The 17,586-nt window shown below is 50.8% G+C and overlaps 3 protein-coding genes across 4 annotated transcripts; 1 reads left to right on the forward strand and 2 right to left on the reverse strand.

The window, feature by feature from the left end:
- Nucleotides 1-1,083: 1,083 nt before the first annotated feature.
- On the forward strand, nucleotides 1,084-4,081 carry SOWAHD (sosondowah ankyrin repeat domain family member D; the record flags this gene model as incomplete). Of its 2 annotated transcripts, XR_014617522.1 has the most annotated exons (3): nucleotides 1,084-1,957; nucleotides 2,081-2,163; nucleotides 2,860-2,925. XR_014617522.1 is itself a non-coding variant. In XM_084269171.1 (2 exons), 2 exons carry the CDS (start codon nucleotides 1,084-1,086, stop codon nucleotides 3,000-3,002), a joined length of 1,017 nt encoding a protein of 338 aa, XP_084125297.1. In that variant the 3' UTR covers nucleotides 3,003-4,081. The 2 variants fall into 2 exon arrangements, 1 of the variants encoding a protein (XP_084125297.1); XM_084269171.1 differs by lacking the exon at nucleotides 2,081-2,163 and having other exon boundaries at nucleotides 2,860-4,081.
- Nucleotides 4,082-7,553: 3,472 nt separating this feature from the next.
- Nucleotides 7,554-9,799, reverse strand: RPL39 (ribosomal protein L39). The gene is made up of 3 exons (XM_084269094.1): nucleotides 9,724-9,799; nucleotides 9,415-9,518; nucleotides 7,554-7,884 (listed from the first exon to the last, which is right to left on the reverse strand). Exons 1-3 carry the CDS (start codon nucleotides 9,724-9,726, stop codon nucleotides 7,836-7,838), a joined length of 156 nt encoding a protein of 51 aa, XP_084125220.1. The 5' UTR covers nucleotides 9,727-9,799; the 3' UTR covers nucleotides 7,554-7,835.
- A 180-nt stretch (nucleotides 9,800-9,979) lies between these two features.
- Nucleotides 9,980-17,521, reverse strand: UPF3B (UPF3B regulator of nonsense mediated mRNA decay). Its single transcript, XM_084269296.1, has 10 exons — nucleotides 17,309-17,521; nucleotides 17,002-17,108; nucleotides 16,781-16,887; nucleotides 15,274-15,372; nucleotides 14,820-14,930; nucleotides 14,099-14,142; nucleotides 13,305-13,493; nucleotides 12,659-12,810; nucleotides 11,643-11,955; nucleotides 9,980-10,791 (listed from the first exon to the last, which is right to left on the reverse strand). Exons 1-10 carry the CDS (start codon nucleotides 17,474-17,476, stop codon nucleotides 10,645-10,647), a joined length of 1,437 nt encoding a protein of 478 aa, XP_084125422.1. The 5' UTR covers nucleotides 17,477-17,521; the 3' UTR covers nucleotides 9,980-10,644.
- Nucleotides 17,522-17,586: the final 65 nt, after the last annotated feature.

Genomic DNA, 17,586 nt, shown 5'->3' on the forward strand with positions numbered 1-17,586 from the left:
TGTGTCCCAGAAAAACTGGCCCAAGTGGTTGGAGAAAAGCAAAACTCCCTCAGGGCTGATGACCAGCCCAGTGCTGGTCACAGCAGGGCTCAAGTTTAGGGAAGGCAAAGAAAAAGGGTCGAAGGGGCTTCCAAAGCACTGACACAGACTGAGTCTCCCTTACAGCACAGAGACCCTCCTAAGCTTTGGGGGAAACATCCCCTTGGGGCAGTAACCTTGGCTTTCCTGAGCAGGGCACCAAGGAGGAGCATTGCAATAGTGCGGGATGTTTTGGCAGCGGGAGGAGGCTGTAAGGCAGGTGCCTCAATGGCATTGGGGAGCTTGGGGGTCTGGCAAGGCACCTGGGGCTTTGGGGTGCTGCCAGGGCCAGAGGAAGGCCAGTGTTACAGATTTATAGACACAGGTGACTGTAGCAGGGCCCGACCCTCAGACCCCTCTGCGAACGCCAAGTCCGAGTGGAGGATTCCAACCAGCTGCTCTTGATTCCCTACCCCTGTTCAGTGTCGCTGGGCTGGCCTTCTGAAGTGACTCCATCCTCCTGGAGCTGCCTCCTTGGTCCTTCACTCCTCTTGTACTTGCTGAATTCAGCGAGTTCTTCCCTGGCAGCATCAGTTTTATGGGAAGTTTACACTTGCTCAGCTCTTGCGACCTAAGGCTTCAGGTGCTTTAGCTGCTGCTAATACTGAGACTATTCAGAGAGGAAAATATGCTTAATGACATTTCTCCTACATACCAGCATCACCTTACCCAGGACGCCTCCACCTTTGCCCACCCCAGCGGTGCTACAGGCTCCCCATGTCCTCACACACCCACCTGCTCTTCCGTGACACCACAGGCAAACAGAGCCCGGGGGGGGGACACACAGCCCGGTGCCGTCAGCAGCCACAGCGTGACCAAAGGTCGCCTGCACCGCCCCGGCAGCGCCGCAGCAGCACGGGCCTGCCGCCATGCCTGGCGTGCCCTCCCGCTGCGCAGAGTCAGTTCCTCCTTCGCCTAACTTCGGGGCAGGAAGCGTGGGGTGAGAGCTGGGGAGTGCGAGCGGAGAGCTGCGCCCGTCTGGCCGGCCCTGCCTGAGGCACTGCCATGGCCCGGCAGGAGCGGGAGCAGGGCTCAGCGGAGCGGAAGGTAGCTGGCATCACCCGGACGCTAACCCTCCTGGAAGGTGCCCAGCCTCAAATGGCAAGCCTAGCCCGCAGCTCCCATCTCTGGCCGGCCGCCACTGGGAGCAGGGAGCGTTTCCACCCCTTGCAGAAGATGGACACCAGCAGGAGCATCAGCTGGAGCAGCCAGGGCCCGGGGAGCTGGGGTAGGGCTGCGGGCAGGCTCTCTGTCGGTCCCAGCAGTTCCCGGAGGAAGGAGCTGAAGGAAATGCTCCTGCAGACCAACAGCCCTGGCAGCACCATGCGGATCTCCACCGCTCAGAAGACACCTCATTGCAGCAGTCTCTTCACAGCACCGCACCAAGAACAGAAACCTGAGCAGAGCCCCGAGGTGCTGTCCCTTGCCCTGGATCCCCTGGAGCACGAGTGGCTGCTGACAGTGGCCCAGGGCGATGTGGAGAACATCATCCGGCTGCTGGACCTGGATCCCAGCCTGCTGACCAGGAGAGACTTTGTGACAGGCTTCACCGCTCTCCACTGGCTTGCCAAGCACGGCCACCATGAGAACTTCATTCAGGTCATCTCCCATGCCCAGAAGAAGGGCTATCCCTTCAATGTGAACACCCCCACGGCCAGTGGTGGGCTTACCCCCTTGCACGTGGCTGCTTTGCAGGGACACGAGTTGCTCATCAAAGTGCTGGTGGGAGCTTATGGAGCAGACACCAGCTGCAGGGACCACAACGGGCGCAAGGCTTGGCAGTACCTGAAGGTAGACACTTCCAGGGAGCTGAAGGAGCTTGCGGGAGCCTTGGAGGAGGACTTGGTCCAGCTGCACTCTCACAACACCAACAACAACTGTAAGTCATCCAGAGAGGCCAGGGCAGGGCGGGACTGCGTGGACTCCGGGGCCGAGGGGAAGCGCTCCTGGCGCTTGTCAACCATCCGGGACTTTGTCAGACAGGCATTCACTTTCTTCCAAGAGCACTGAGGCTCCTCTGGCCCATTCACCTGCAAGCCCATGCTAAACAGCAGCCTGAGGAGCCTGCAGGGAGCTGGGAACTTGGTGAGTGCCAGCACTTGAAATCCTGGCCAAGCAGGGATTAACCCCTTGCACCAGGGCACCATGGCCACCCCATGTCCTGCCTGTTCTTTTGGGGCTGTAACTGGTGTGAGCGTGTGTGGAGCCACTGGGAGCACAGCCTGGGGACAGCCCTTCCAAAAACCTGCCTGATCCCACTGGGGTGGGGGGGAGGGGGGGGGCGGTTCCCCTCCATGCCTGCTGATGGTGGCTCCTAGTCCCAGCTGGCAGTGCCCCATGGCAGGGGCTCTCACACAGGCCTTGCTGCAGGGAGCTGCTTCTCTGCCACACTGCGTTCCCATGGGGGAGGGGGATGATGACCCAGCATGGGAGCTGGTGTCCTCTGCAGGGGGATGTTTGTGCTGCCCATCCTGGGCTGCCAGCAGACCTTCCGTGTGCCTGTGAGTGGGTCACGCAGCAACTCGGTGACTTGGTTCTCCCACCTGTCAAACAAGGCTGTCGGCACTGGCCCAGCTCCCCGCAGCGCTGTGTGATGAGGTTGGACTGGTTCTGGTGCCATGGGTGCCAGGACAGAGCCGCTGGCACAATATCATTAAATATTTCACAGCCATACCCTGAGCTGCCAGGGGCCTGGCACTGGCCTGGCCATGGAGAAGTAACTATGGCTTCCAAAACACCCTCCCCCAACACCATTATTTTTGTGCACTTCTCTGCCTGCAGGGAGAGTGGGTACAGGGGAGCAGACCAAGCCACTGAGCTACAAACCGAGCTTTCCAGCTCCCTGTGAGATCCCAGGGTCTCCACCATATGCGCCTCCTCTGGGATGCTGTTTGTTCATGACAGATAAAGTTGTTTCTCGCTAAAGTAAGAGCTGGTTTGCCAGAGGAGGCCGGGCACAGAGAAGCCTGTCAAAGTGCAAGACAAGTCCCCCTGGCAGCCCTTCCCTCAGGACCTCTGAGATGCTCAGCCCCACTGGGGATGGGGGATGGAGTGGAGAAGACAGGAGGGACGCCCAGTGGAGTTGCATGTGGTGGCTCCCGCAGGGCTGGAGTCCAGGAGCAGCCCTGGAAAGATGATTCATTGCTGAAAACTGTGGAAAAGATACGGAGGCTGTGAGATTGTCTTTGTGGCTACTGAGGTCATGCTCAACAAGGAAGCTCTTGAGAAACATCCCAAAGCAGCGTAACTCCATGTGTGCGTACGGGTAACTGCATTAAAAGGGCAAAGCCTCTGCTTGCCTGCTTGTCTTTTGTTCACCAACTGGAGCTCTGCCCAGCTGATTTCCACTTGCTTTTCACAGTCTCAAAGGCCAGTGCTCCTTCAAAATATCTTCAGAAAAACAACTGCCCCTTCCTCTTTCTCATCTGCATGAGACCATTTCTACTCCCTTAAATAGCAGTCCCGTTTGAGAAGTGACTCTCAGGCAGTGACTGGGGAGTTTCTGTTCCCCACCTCAGAGTGTCAGCCCTTGCAGACACCTCACTTTGGGAGGGAGTCACGGGTTCCTCTCCAGCTGCCTTTCCGGGGATCTGTGGAGGTGACCAAGGGACTCATGATGAACTCTGGCCTGGCTGCACAGGCCAGTTTGCACCCTGAAGCAGAAAGATACATGGGGAACTCCCACAGCAGCACGTGAGCCCGTGGGGTTCACAGAGCCTGAGCAAACCTGGTTACATTCAGACTGTGCTCTGAAATGCTGCTTGGACACTGGAACCGCCTGGTCTGCAGCGGGTGATACAGCCTCCAGATGAGCCCATCGTGATCCAGCAGCTGCAGAGTACCCAGTCCAGACTGGGTGGACACATAGATGTGTCTGGACATCACCTTAATGACTGAGGTCAGTAGCAGAGACATACAAACCACACTGGGGATAGATTTAATGCCTGATCTACAGGGCTTTTGTAATGCTTTAACTCTAATAAAGACTATGGCGACATAGCTCCTTCCAGAGCTTCTCTGGCTATGTCTGTGCTGTGGGACAGCAGGGTGGCTTCCAAAACACCAGTGATCTTTAGTCCTGGCAACCGAAGCACTGTTGATAAGACAGGTGGGTTCATGTGTGATGGAAGATTTTTTCCACCTGTTACTCCCCTGTCAGCCTTTCACAGCAGTGTACTGTTGGGGAGAGGGTGTGAGACCGCCCCTACATCCTCCTCTGAGTAAGGCACAGAGTAAACAGTGGATTAGTAAGAATTTCCTTGAACAAGCCGCTTCCTTGGCATTTGTACCTGCAGCTTGGTCACCACTCCACCAGAAAACCCTGACTTTGGTGTTCCATTCAAAAGTGACATTTAACTGGCAAATGCTACATACAGAAAATATCACTTAATGATTTTTAGTGCTTGCCTCCCCTGAACAGCCACCCCAAACCCTCTAAAGGCAGCTCTTCCCTTTTAGTCAGGGATTTGAAACTATTCTGCTCTGAGGCAAATTAGGGAGGCAGCTCAGACAGAGTTGGTGTTACAACATACTCATCAGCTGCCTGCAAGGGTTCCTCTCCACAGAGCATCTTCCTCAAATCGCTGGACTCTTTCTGCTGCCGTGTTCACCCCAAACACCACGCCACCTCCAATGACTTTCTGCTCTGTCTCCTGTGGATTGTTTTCACTCCTGCAGAGGGGCAGTCCATTCAGAAATACACATTTAAAAAACACTCCTCAAGTACACAATCAGCTCTAACTTTGCTTCTTAGCCAGAAAATAAAAGCATATCCACCAAGATTAATGGACTAGAATATCCAAACTGATTAGATTTGTATTTTAAAGCTTCTGTTGATGGCTCAGTTACGGTGTGTTAGTCCAGTAGAGATCCCTGATTCCCCCCTCACCCTGCAACTCTCACAGGGAAGGGGCAAAGAACAACAACAGAAATCATTCAAACCCAGAGGTATTTGTGTTGGTTAAGGTTCTGCAGAAGATGGACTTTTTGCTAATCCTTAACGTCCAACCTGAAAAGCAGATTGAGTCAAGTTGGGAAAAATGAGGGGTCATTTTCCAAAGCAACTCCCTGGTAGAAGCTGCTTATAGCAATAAATAACTCAGTGTCTTGCTCAGGAAAACTTTCCCACAGATGTCATGGAGAAAAATGTCTCTTTCCATTCTCAAGTCCATGAAATGTTTTTTCTCCATCTCAGCTGAGTCCTCATAGACACAATTAAAGAGGAAATCTGCCAGCAGCTTTGCCTCCCAGGAGCAGTGATGGGGAGAGGCAGGGGGCAGTTTGCAGGTTTCCAAGGCTGATGTTTGATTCTCAGCAGTGCTGTTATATCCTAAATACTTGCGTCAAAGAGCACAGAAGAGATTGAAAAAACATTGGGGTAAAAGTGTTTGCAACACACAGGCTTCTGTCATAATATCTTTGGCAATGCTGCCTGCTGCTTGCCTGTTGCAGTGACTTACTGCTTCCCCTGGTGACAAAGAGAAACCAGACTTTCACCAGGCAGAAATGAAAGCTGGAAGGCATCTTTGAGGTGTGCTGAAGTTGGTAAAAATGCCAGCCTTGCTCTCCTGTGCTCACAGAAATCTCCAGCACGCCTCAGGAGGGAAAGACTGTTGTGAGCTCTGAGCCAGGTGCGTGTTTGTTACGCACTTGTGTGTGCTCAGCACATACTGCTGCCCAGCATTATTTGCTACAAAGGAGATGAATGTATTTACCTTCAACATGAAGAGCAGCCACACAGAAGGTGGGGCAGCCTGAAGCTTCCTCAGGAAGCAGCCACCCAGGAACTGTGCCACCACAGCTGGCTGAACCCAGTGCACCTCTGCAGCCCCCAGTGTCAGGATAGGCTGTGCTGCAGCCACATTTGGGAGCAGGCTCACACCTCCAGCTGTTTCCAGCTGTCCTGAGCTTCCATCCACTGCAGAAGGGAAAGGAGCAGCAGCCACTCAGGACCCAGTGCAGAGCCACAGCAGCCTCCTCCACTTCCCTCTGGTAAACAGGGGATGTTTCACAGGCCTCAGGTGGAGAATGCTGGCATGGGGAACGGAGCGCTGCTTCTCTGGGTGACTGAATCCCTTCCTTCCCTTCTCCCCTTTTGTAAACAGCCACTAACTCTTCCTTTGAGCAACATCTTGAGTTACTACCCTCCCATTCAAGAGTTGGGAATTACAGGCCACCCATGTCTTGCGTCAAGACCAAGTTACCAAGCCAACAGCACTCCCAACAAAACTCGGGCGGTTGTCACACGTTCTAGGGAGCACACAGACACCGTGTACTGCTGCAAGAGTACTGCATTTTCTATGAGCAAGCTATCCCCTGCCCTTGCTGTATTCACCCTTCCCTTTCATCTGATTGTTCTGCTGCACCTGCTTGCCAGCTCCAAGGGCTGCCTGGCCCCATCCTTGCTGAGCTGGTGGTGCAGGGGCCAGATCCACTCAGGGGGAAGAAGCCACCACCATCCTCATCTGACCGCAGGCACAAGGCTCGTGAGGAGCCACCTGCAGCTAACACAGGCAGTGTTTGGGGGCAGCCTCACCAGCACACTGCCCAGGCACAGGACAGGTAAGCTTGGTGTTCAAGTATCACTGATTATTCTCAACTCCACGTTCTTGCTCCCTGGCCAAGTATTTTTATGGTACTTCTGGGTGTGGAACACCTCAGCGTTTGCCCAGCACCCTAGTGCCACTGTTTGTGCTGTTCACTCTTCCATTAATAACAAAATCGATTCTCTGACTGACAACAGGCCTAGTGACACTGTACTACATGATTTAGCCTGGGGGTTCAACAGGGAAATAACTGAGTTGAAAATCTGCAGCTGACAGAAGCCAGCCAAGGGGACATACAAGCATCCAATGGGTGAGCGTAATGAGAGGGAGGTAACTGGATTGACTTTGTTTAGGGGAAGGTTTTGTTAGTTTGGATCCCCCTCACCCACCCCAGCACACCTCACACGGGGTATCCCCTTACCCCAGAGGGGTGTGCTCACCATGCTTTGTGTTCCAGCCCTGTAAAACACACCCAGTGGCTCTGGAGACACGTCTTGAGTCAGGTCTGAGAATGCTGCTTGCTTCTCTTAGCAGCACTTCATGAATTTACCAGAAACTAACCCAGCCTTCCCTGGGGGTAAGCAGGAAGCAGCTGACACTCCAGCTACTGCTGCCAGGGCTGCCTGTGGACTGTCAAGTCTGCCTTGTTCAAACCTGCCTCCAAAATACTTTTTTTTAACTATTTCAGTTTGTCTAATAAAAGATTTTCTTCCAATTAACTCCTCTAAAATGAGTGCTGATTGTCATCCCTTAATCATAGAACTGGTATGTGCTGCTCTCAGAGGTTTACTTAAGTGGAAAGGAAAACAATGCTCTATCTGAAAAGAGCTGACAAGGTTTCTCACAGTGAGACTATATCCACAGTAATGTTACAGGGTTATTCTGTTACTATCCCACCAAATATATATATATGAAATAATTTCAACCATGTCATTCAGATCTGTATTTATTAGTAAGCCTGTACACTGTCAATATTCCTGATAATCCTGAACACTAATAGGACACAGTCTTCATGTTTCAGATGCAAATGACTTAGATGTTCCCAATTAACATCAACAACCCAAACTGGCTTATTAAAAAAAACCCCAAGCATCGAGGGTTGCAGTCCAACACAACAGAAGGAGTCATGTGGGGTCGCTGAACAGCGTACAAGGTGTATCGATCTGACGCAGAGAGACAAGTGTTGTTAGAGTTCCCAGGAGACAGTCCTGCTTACAAGCCCAGTTTGGTCCTTCTCCAGTGTCTCCTTTTGGAGTTGTACCTAAGACAAAAGCAGTGGAAATTAGCAAAGCACACAGACACACATCTGAGGAGCCAGGTGGCCTGAAACCACCTTGAATTAGCTCAACAGCGAAGGACTGAACTCTTTCTTACACACTAAGCAGCAAGCTGCAAATAATAATCAGCTGTACACTTGGCTGTTTTGAATTAACACCTCTGCTTGCTTTTTTCCTTCACTAACCAACACGTTGGTGCAACAGAATCTGAACCTCAGAAAGACAAAGATGCCTGCAGAGATGCAGCAGCACTTGTGTGTGAACATCCCACCTCCTCTTCTGGAGACAAGACGTGTGCCTAAGGTTACACAAGCAGTTCAGCTGCAGGTCACAGGCTGACACAAAACCCACGTTTGCTAAAATACAAAAGCAGAGCAGCCTATGGAGAAGGCCCTCTTCTGGGGAAGTGTGCTCATCTGAGTAGGTACTTGTACATGTTAAGTGCAAAGTTTCACCACTGTACAGGTGAAACCCAAGCCAGCACTAACAGAGTTACTCTCAGCAGGACAATGGCAGCGCTCCCACAGAAGGAAGCACTGCAATTGCAGCCTGCTTTAGCACCCAGCCTGCATACAGCTGATGACAGAGGTACAAAATTTCGGTACTTTGCCCTATCATAAAGTATTGTAAAGTACTGAAATTTGGCTAAAACAGAATCCCTTTGAGAGGCAGTATCTGTAAGGTGAGATTAGGCAGGGACACACTTGTCCTAGAACAGAACAGATGTGGAGAAGTAACAGGAACAGAACGTGGCAATTCTGTGCCATTTCACAGCCTGAGCCAGCCACTGCTACTGTTGCTCTCATTACACTGGGCAAAAAACGATCTGGGAGAAAGCACCCTGCTCCTGTAAGCCTAGACAAGGGGGTATGTGAGGTAACAACCTAGCTGCACAGCATGAGGGGCCTACTGCAAGGGCTAATGCTTTTAAACCAGTGGGCTCAGATAGGCACCACCTTCTGCAGGCCTCATCTACCTGTCTGCTCCAGTGCTCTCCTACTGCATTTTCCTAAACATGATACTTGAAAGCAAACGCTACAGGCAAGCCCAAAGGAACTGCTGTGAGTGTTCCAGTTGTGTGCCAAGGTTCTCACTGACTGTATCTCCCCTCCACCCAACCCACCCAGGCCTAGCACGGCAGTGCTCCTTAAACACACAGCACCCGGAGAAGGTCTACTGAGAGATGGGAGAAGTGCTGGGAAAGGGGACGCCCGAAGCAGAGGCTGCCAGGGCACAGGTTCTCCCCACACACCGCTCAGGCTCTCACGGCACTTGCGCCATCGCCGCACCTGCAGGCAGCGCACTGCACCGCCCCGAGCCGCTGCGGCGGGGAGCGGCACAGGAGCCCCTCGGCGCCGCGCCAGCCCCGCACCTCCGCTCCCGCTCTCCGGCGCCACTCCCGCCCACAAACTCGCACTCCCGCCGGCGTCAGCGCGTCGGCTGCCGAGGCGGGGCGGCCCGCCTCAGAGCCCGCAGGCCGCAGCTCCCCGCGAGGCCCCGGCCGGGCTCGCTACCTGATCTTATTGCCGGTTTTCATGCGAATCCACTGCGGGATCGGCCGGTTCTGCTTCTGCTTCTTCGCCAGGAAGCGCTTGATCTTGAACGTCTTGTGAGACGACTGCAAGAGAGAGCAGCCGTGAGGCACGGCCGCTGCCGCGCCCCGGCACCGGCCCCGCTGCCCCGCGCCCCGGAACCGGCGGCAGAGACCTCCCGCTAGGCCGCGGCCGCTCCAACCCGCCCCCTCCCCGGCGCGGCCTGCCCGCCGGGAGCTCCGAGCTGCCACAAGGCCCGGCGCGGCGGCGGATGGCGGCCGATTGTCTCACCATGTCGAGGAGCTGCCCGGCGTCCCGGCGATGGCGCCGACGGAAGAGGCGGAAAGGGTGGGGGGAAGCGGCGAAAGAGGCGGGGAGCGGCGCGGGCCCGGCCGCCACAGCGCCCCCGAGCGGCCCGGCGGTCCGACCGCGGAGGTGTGTGTGTAGGGGGTGGTGATGGGGCCGGTCCGGGCTGCGGGGGCGAGGGACGGGGCAGCGGGGCCGGGCGGGCGGGAGGGCGGAAAGGAGGATGCTGGAAAGAAACCAGGATGCTCAAACCAGCTACATTTGATCAAAAATAAGCATTTCAATAGAGGCAGACTTTACATGAGACTTCATCAAAACGCATTCCAGGACTCAGCCAGCTTATTCATACACTCCAACTCAGTCACCGTACCCAGGGAAGGGCGCTCCCGCCCACACAGCGTTACTGCACTGCCAGGGGTGCTCCTGGGCGCCGGCCCCTCGCTAACCCCGGTACCTGTCTCGGTGCTAGACTGGCATCATTGAGCTACCAGTGCCCACGGCACCCCCGGGCCTGTGCTAACTCTGGGCAGCTCCAAGCTCGCCCTGCTGAAGCGCATCCAAGGCTGGCTCCCAGTGCTCGGGCTGTACATGCAGGTGTCATCTCCTCCTGACCACATGACTCGTTTATTATCACACTTAAGGCCATAGTCTTTCTACTTTGCAAAGATTCTCTTCTCTGTTGTAGGTGGGTGCTGGGGAAAAGAAAAATTCCAATAATTGAAAATACAATGAGAACACATTTCAAATTCCGAATCTACAACTGAGGTTCTTTAACCAGAAACATCCAACAGCACAATGCCCCCTTTCCTTCCTCTGTTCCTTCTTCGCTTCGAAGGCACTTCTGGATTGCGTAGTACATGCTCTTTGGCTGCACAGACAGTCAGAACACTAAGGCTTGCATGCTCGTCACTCCTCTTCCTTCATATTACTGGCCTCACTCTCTTGTTTCTTGTCCACTCCCTGATCTGTGGGCTTGGCAGCACTGTCTTCATACTGACACAGTCTGCTTCGGCTTCGGGCTCCTGGCTGGTACAGCTGCATGGCTGGGCGATCCTGAAATAAATCAAAACTATTCAGACTCTTTCACAGCCCCATGCTATCATGACTAATAGAGCATCAGTGACATCAGAAATAGCCCAAATCCAAACTTTTCAGGGCGTTCCAAGTTACATTATTCTACCACGGAATTTAACTTCTTGTGCCTCGAGTCAAGGTTGCCTCTGTTGTAAGGCAACATATCCCTGTTCAAGCAAAGAACACTGCACATAGCTGAAGTTATCTGTGAAGTCTCCTCTTGAGGCAAATTCATCTTGGCCTCTTGCAGAGAAGAGGCCAACTTCAAGGCTTCTTCAAAACCTTACATTTTGTCTGTACCAAATAATGCCTCTGGCAACAGGGAAAACTCACATACTGATGCTGCAAAAAGATTTGCAGAGTATATAAAACTAAACTCAAGACATTATTTTTTGAGTCTATGGGAGATTTGCTGTCATACTCTGCACACAGCAGTCTTGGCCCTGCTTTGGAAGAACCTCTTCAACCATGTTCCCACTTCAAAACGTATTTTCAGGCATGTATAGTATCAGCAGAGATACAGGCAGATTACTGATGCTCTACTGACACCTTAAAGATACAGCCCATGGCCTAAGACAATAAATGAAGAGGAAGCAGGGTCTTTACAATGTAGCCCATGGTACATTGGCTTAATTCCTATACAGCAACAAGAAATATCAGAGTTTAGTAGACAAAAGGGGCAAACTTCCTAGCAATGGCAGAGTTGGTTACTAGAACAGGGATGAGTTTCAGCACAGAAACCATGTGGTTCTTTCCCTAAAGTGCTTTTATCCTAAACCCCACAAACTGATCCCTATGAATCAACACAGGAATTCAAAGAAATCCAGCACCTTATTTCTGATCCGATCCCTCTTAATTGTGTCTTCTTTCTTATCGTCTTTGGTTGCTTTCTCAGATTTGTCCGTGCTGCTGGTAAAGTCTGTAAGATCACTTTTCTTTCCCTTTTCTCTGAGTAAGTCTCTCTCCTTTTTCACCTCTTCCTCTTTTCTTCTAAAAACCTTCTCCTTCTCAAAGCGCTCCTTTTGCCTCCGACGCTCCTCTTCTTGGCGTCTCAGTTTCTCCCTCTGTGCTCTCTCATATTCTCTGTCTCTTTCAAAATCTCTATCTCGGTCCCTGTAGTCCTTTACACACTCATCTTCTGATCTGTATGAAAACAAAACTGAAAATTAAGCTCAAAAGATTCATCAAACAGAGCTGGGAGATCAATGTAATACTGGTGCAAATCTGCAATACGAAGACGACACACTGGTAGGTTCTAGGGAGCTTTCAGGAAGCTGTAATAACCTGAGTCATGCACGATACCCAGAGATGACACTGGCTGCAAGCATTGCCTAGCCTTCCACTCACACAGCTGGCTGAGTCCCCTCTGGCTTTGGAAAACACCTGAGCTTCTCTGCCTCACCCTTCTCACATGGCAGAACTGAACCTCTTACAGATCATGGAGCTGTTGACAATTACCCTTTCCACTCTGACCTCTTACAAGACTTAAAAGGACTAGTAAGCAGAGTACATGTCTCCTCTTGCCACGGTTATAACTCTCATTGCAAGGACAGTGCTCACAGCCTGTTGCAGGTCACCTACACCTGGGCTTCTTTTGCTGAGTTCCTATAGACAGTTGCAAAACATATCAGCATGTCTGCTAGTGAGGAATTGCCAGGTAATTCACACAGCTTTCTGTAACCAGGGGATGTGCAGCTGCCACAGAGTACACATCCCACGCCTTACATCAGAAAGATAATTGGAAAGGAATTTCAAAACACGGTCACAGCAGAGCAGTCTAAGCTTCAGTACGATCAGGAAACAGGTTATATATACATATATATATTTATAGCAAGTACTAGAATACTTTTTTGCCTTCTCTTCTTTTGTCTCCCCATCAGATCGTTTGGCAGATGCACTACTCGCATTTTTTTCCTCCCTCAGAGTCTCTTTTTCCAGTTTCTTGGATTTTTCTTTTTTCTCCAAGTCTTTTTCATCTTTTTCAGGCTTCTTAAGTAGCTACAAAGAAAACAGAAGTCTCAACTAAAAAGCTCACTCTAATACATATTGTCTGGCACAACACCGAAATTGCATCAAAGGACCCGTGGTTCAGTAAGACATAAACATTAGAGGAACATTACTCAAACGGTAGGATCTCTACAAGCTGGAGTGTATGAGTAAGCATAATCCACACAGAGGACTAGGATTTTTCTCCTGAAACAGGCCATTTTAGAAAGCTTAAAAATAGTCTCCATTCCATGGTGAATTCACAATTCTGTTTACCACAGCATGTACAACAGTCACATGACAGAAACTTTAAATATTGCTACCAAGCATTACAGCGTGTTAACCTTTACAATGCCTAATATTCCATATTACAAAAGAGTGGCAATTTACTAACACCAAACTCATATGATTCTTTGCACAATACTCAAAGCACATTTTAAGAGACTGATATACAAATGATAGGGGAAAGGGAGTGTAACAGTTTATAATAAAGAACTGTTCTAGACCTTAATCTTTGGTTCTTCTTTTGATCTGTCTCTCTCTTTTTCTGGGCATCTGTCTACCTTCTTCATTTTTTCTGCTTCTTTTCTCTTCCTTCTCTCCTCCTCTTTCCATTTTCTTCTCTCTTCTTCTCTTTGCCTTTTTCTTTCCAATTCTCTCCTCCTCCTCTCCTCTCTCTTTTCTTCTCTCAGCCTCTGCGCGTGTAAAAGTGAAGAGAAACAGTCTATTTCCACACTAGAAAACAGCCCTTTAAATCTAACAAGATACCCAGCCACAAAGCAACAAAGCATTTAACCACCAAATAATGCACTTCAAAACTGCCCCATTATACATATCCTGTTGCCTCTACTGTTCTGAACCCAAACATGTTACAGCAGCATTGCCTTTTCCCCCCTTGCTCATAAGCCTTGCTTTGTAATACCTTAAATAAAACACATACACCACTAGTCTGAGCCTTTACCTGTCGAATTCTAATTAACCCTCCCCCATCTCCATTGCTAAAAGTCAAAGTGATACTGTGTGCTAGGAGAAAGATCAGCCAGCAAGACCTCAGCTGTAAGTGCATTGAAAATGAAAGCACCTAGATGTAACCCAGCTCTGGCCACACAAGGCACTGCCATTCCTACAGAGCCAGCGGTTCGAGTGGCTTCAAACACACAGACCAGACACTACCAAGGAAGCAGGGTGCAAAGCCCCTTCAAAAGGAAGGGCATAAACAGACCACACTGCCATACACACACTTATGCTTTTAACCAGCAAATTGTACTTGCAGCAAGAAGAGTCTGGAGACAAGTCTTACCTGTTTGTTTTTCAAGAAGTTCAATAAAGGAGTAGTCTTTTTAGCTAGAGAATACATAAAACAAATGTAAACAGTGTGCCTTACCCAATACTGCAATATCTACACCAAAACCCTACATGAAATGAAGAGGCTGTATGGATTAGCCAGGCTATCTCCTCTCACATACAGCATTCCAATCCTATCCCTAAACAGCTGCAGCTATAAGGATTCTCTAGGGCACTAATGTGATACCCACACCTATCCGCACAAGGATGTTCAAGTCTGCATTAGGCTCTTCCCAAATTCTCTCACTTTGAAAGAGATACCTGTAACATGCTTTTAAAAAGAGAATTCTGGTCATTTCTGTGGCATTTTACCCCACAACATGTCTTAATTTGTGCATGCTTAGAACATCATCACTCAGAGCATTTTGCATTAAACATCCCTGCATCTCACAGAAACACAGCCACTCCACAGGGGCAGCTGGCTAACAAACACCTGACTAGGGGGTTAAAGCTGGAAGGAAGGTCATCACGTAACATTTAAAACTAGAGAAGAACTTAGGGTATGGGAACAAAATAAAATACACTTAATGACACTAGCCTGAAGGTTTAACAAATACCAAGCAAGCACACAAAAGAATTTCATCTCCTCCAGGTTGACAAATCATGGCTTCAAACTACAGCACATGCATTTCTTCGTGTTCCAGGAAAATGCAGCTAGAGCACATGCATTTCCATACCTATTAGCTCTTTGTTTCGTGCTTCTATTTCCTCCAACAAAGTTTCAGGAGTGGAGGTTAATTTTTCATCATCTGCACTGTAGCTTTCCAAAAACTTCTTGTACTCTGGATCTACAGGAGAGGGGACAGAAAAAAGAGAAAAGAGAAGAATACATATACTGTAGCATAAAAAGAATCTGCAGTGTGAACTGCTGGAAATCTGGGTTAGATCTGCGTAAATTGTGTTGCTTATGTCACCTTCTCAGAAGCTGGCAGCTCTCAAGGGAGCTGCTGCATTATGTCTGTCTAGGACAATCAGATTTAATAGATTTGCAGCTGTCAAAGCAGCACTAATAAGATTCAGATATGATTAAGCAAATATTCTACTGATGACAAACTACAGTGGCCCTGAAAGACATGGTACTGTAATCACTGCTAGGACTTTCAAGGCTACAGAAGAAATTAGCTGTTATACCATCTTCAATAGTTCCAGTTTTGGCATCCTTTTTCTTACTCTTCTTTTTTGCAGCTTTCTGGAAGGGTGCAAACTCAACTATGGCAGCATATTCCTGACCTGTAAAGAGGAGAGGGGAAAAAATGCATTAGATTGTATCGTCCATATCTGAAGCAGGAAAATAAGCCTCACAAGAAATAATGGAGTACTAGAAGAGACTACTTTGACAGCATAAAAAGCAATCCTGTATTTTAAAACCCATTTAATTAAAAAACCCACACCAAAACACCAGACAGCAGAATTCATGGCTTAAACACTCTCACTCTTAACAAAACAGCAAATTCACAGACTCAGAACAAGGAAAGGCTGGATTTAAGACAGCCCATAACTCTCAGTTCAGTCACCTCAGCTACACGTAACATCCTCATGCTACAGGCTACACTCATCATGTGACCAGAAGAGAACTTTTTCAGTTAATGCAGCCAATGCAAATCTTGACTTTTTGGCAAGATACAGTAGAATGCAACACATTTCAGGCAGGCTTCAAAGCTTTATCTTCTGACAAGAATGCTACATTCATGGCTGCATAAACCCAATATTGCTGTTGGATATGGTAAGTACAGTGTTCTGTTACACTGCAAACCAGCTTAGGAGATCCTGGTGTTATCAGAACCCTGTCATGCAACCCTTCTACACAAGGACTATCTTGTGACTGAGCTTTCTGTCACACAAAACACCTGGCTGGGTGAAAGGTAAAACACAGGCACTTGAACCACTAGCCTACTAAAGCCAACAGGAAGACCCCTGCTAAAGATGCTGCAAAACACACAAGTTCAAGGTCCATCAATGAGAGACTAACAACTTCCAGTGCACCCTTTTGAAATGAAAAACTGAAAATCCTGAGATGGACTGAAATACCTAACATGACTTCAGAAAAAAGAGAAGAGGTGACTAAATCATTTAGCCAATGAACTAAACCATTCGCTCCCTACAGAGTCATGTCTCCAGCAAGCAGTTGCTTTCACAACTTAAGACCACAAGGAACAAGCTGTTTGTTTTTCTGAACAGAGATGGGTCACTCAGCTGTAAACTGGAACAAACTGCAGTCTGAATTAAGAACTGAACAAAAAACCCCAAGTGACACCATGAGAAGCATACTGAACAGGCAAGGGGAAGAGCAGAGGGTGGTTACTAACCTCAGCTTCCTTTAGTTTGGACAGCGACACCACCCACTTTCACTTTTCAGACTTTAAACTCAGGTATGACGGTGTAAGATATGACCTCAGTAACACAGCAACGGCTCTTACATGGATACCACTGCTGTGAACTAAACTGGGGTTTATGTGTAATACATAAAACCAATTCAAATTGGTTTCAACCATACATTAGACACCCCATTTAAAGCACTAAACCCACACAAATCTGAAGCAGCACGCTGCACAGCTCCCATCAGTCACTCCAAAACCCAACTGGCACGCTGCACACAGCAGGAGAGATGCAAACACGCAGCCAAGGGCTGCTCACTTGCCTTTGTGATCAACAAAAACATAGCCGTCAAAGCGATCCCTGAAGAGGACTATGTCTTCCTGGTTTTTGAAGTTGATGTAGGCTCTCGAGAACATGTGAGGGTACAAGCTGCAGAAAGACAAGGCAGAGAGCAACGCTGAGCAGGCGGCGGCACTTCCCGGGGCCCGGCTGGCGGCAGCGGCGGCTCTCGGGAGCCGCCCGGGCGGGGCCCGGCGGCCGTACCTGGAGTCGTTGGCGAAGAACTCGAAGTAGTCGTGCTCGGGCAGGGGCTGGAGGTGCTCCTCCAGCTGCTCCTTCGTCAGGCTGGGCGGCAGCCGGCGGATCACCACCTGCGGCACGGCGAGGCGGTTAGGGCGGCCCGCGACGCCGGGGAAGCGGCCGCTGCCGCCGCCCCCACCGCCCCGTCCCCGTCCCTCCCGCCCCGGGCGGCCCCAGCCCGCCTGAGCGGCGGCCGCCCCCGCGGCGCGAGGCCCGTTACGGCGCCCGGGCCGGGCCGGGGGGGCTGCCCCAAGCGGCGCGCAGGCCCCACCTTGCTGAGCGTCTCCTTCTTGTCCTTGGGCCGCTCGAGGCGGTCGAGCTCGGCGCCGCCGGCCCTGCCATCCGCGCCGGCGGCGGCCCCCGTCCCCAGCAGGGCCCCCGGGCCGCCGGCGGGCCCGCGCCGCTCCTTGGGCCTGGCGTTTTCCTTGTCCTCCTTCATCCCGGGCCGCGGGACAGCGCCGCGCGCCCCCGCGCGCCCATTGGCCGCCGCGCCTCTCGCGCGACTGCGCCTTAAAGGGCCACGAGCCGCGCCCTCGGCCCAGGCCTCCC

The sequence above is a fragment of the Gallinula chloropus genome, assembly GCF_964237585.1.
Source record: "Gallinula chloropus genome assembly, chromosome: 11".
In the NCBI taxonomy this organism is placed as follows: Eukaryota; Metazoa; Chordata; class Aves; order Gruiformes; family Rallidae; genus Gallinula; species Gallinula chloropus.

Excerpts from the sequence above, each read along its gene's own strand:
- UPF3B (XM_084269296.1), bottom strand. The coding sequence starts at position 17,476 with ATGAAGGAGGACAAGGAAAACGCCAGGCCCAAGGAGCGGCGCGGGCCC. Across the intron at positions 14,143-14,819 it reads ACGAAACAAAGAGCTAATAG|CTAAAAAGACTACTCCTTTA; the intron begins GTATGGAAATGC and ends TGTATTCTCTAG. Across the intron at positions 13,494-14,098 it reads ACTTCTTGAAAAACAAACAG|AGGCTGAGAGAAGAAAAGAG; the intron begins GTAAGACTTGTC and ends TTACACGCGCAG.
- RPL39 (XM_084269094.1), bottom strand. Across the intron at positions 7,885-9,414 it reads AAAACCGGCAATAAGATCAG|GTACAACTCCAAAAGGAGAC; the intron begins GTAGCGAGCCCG and ends CTTTTGTCTTAG.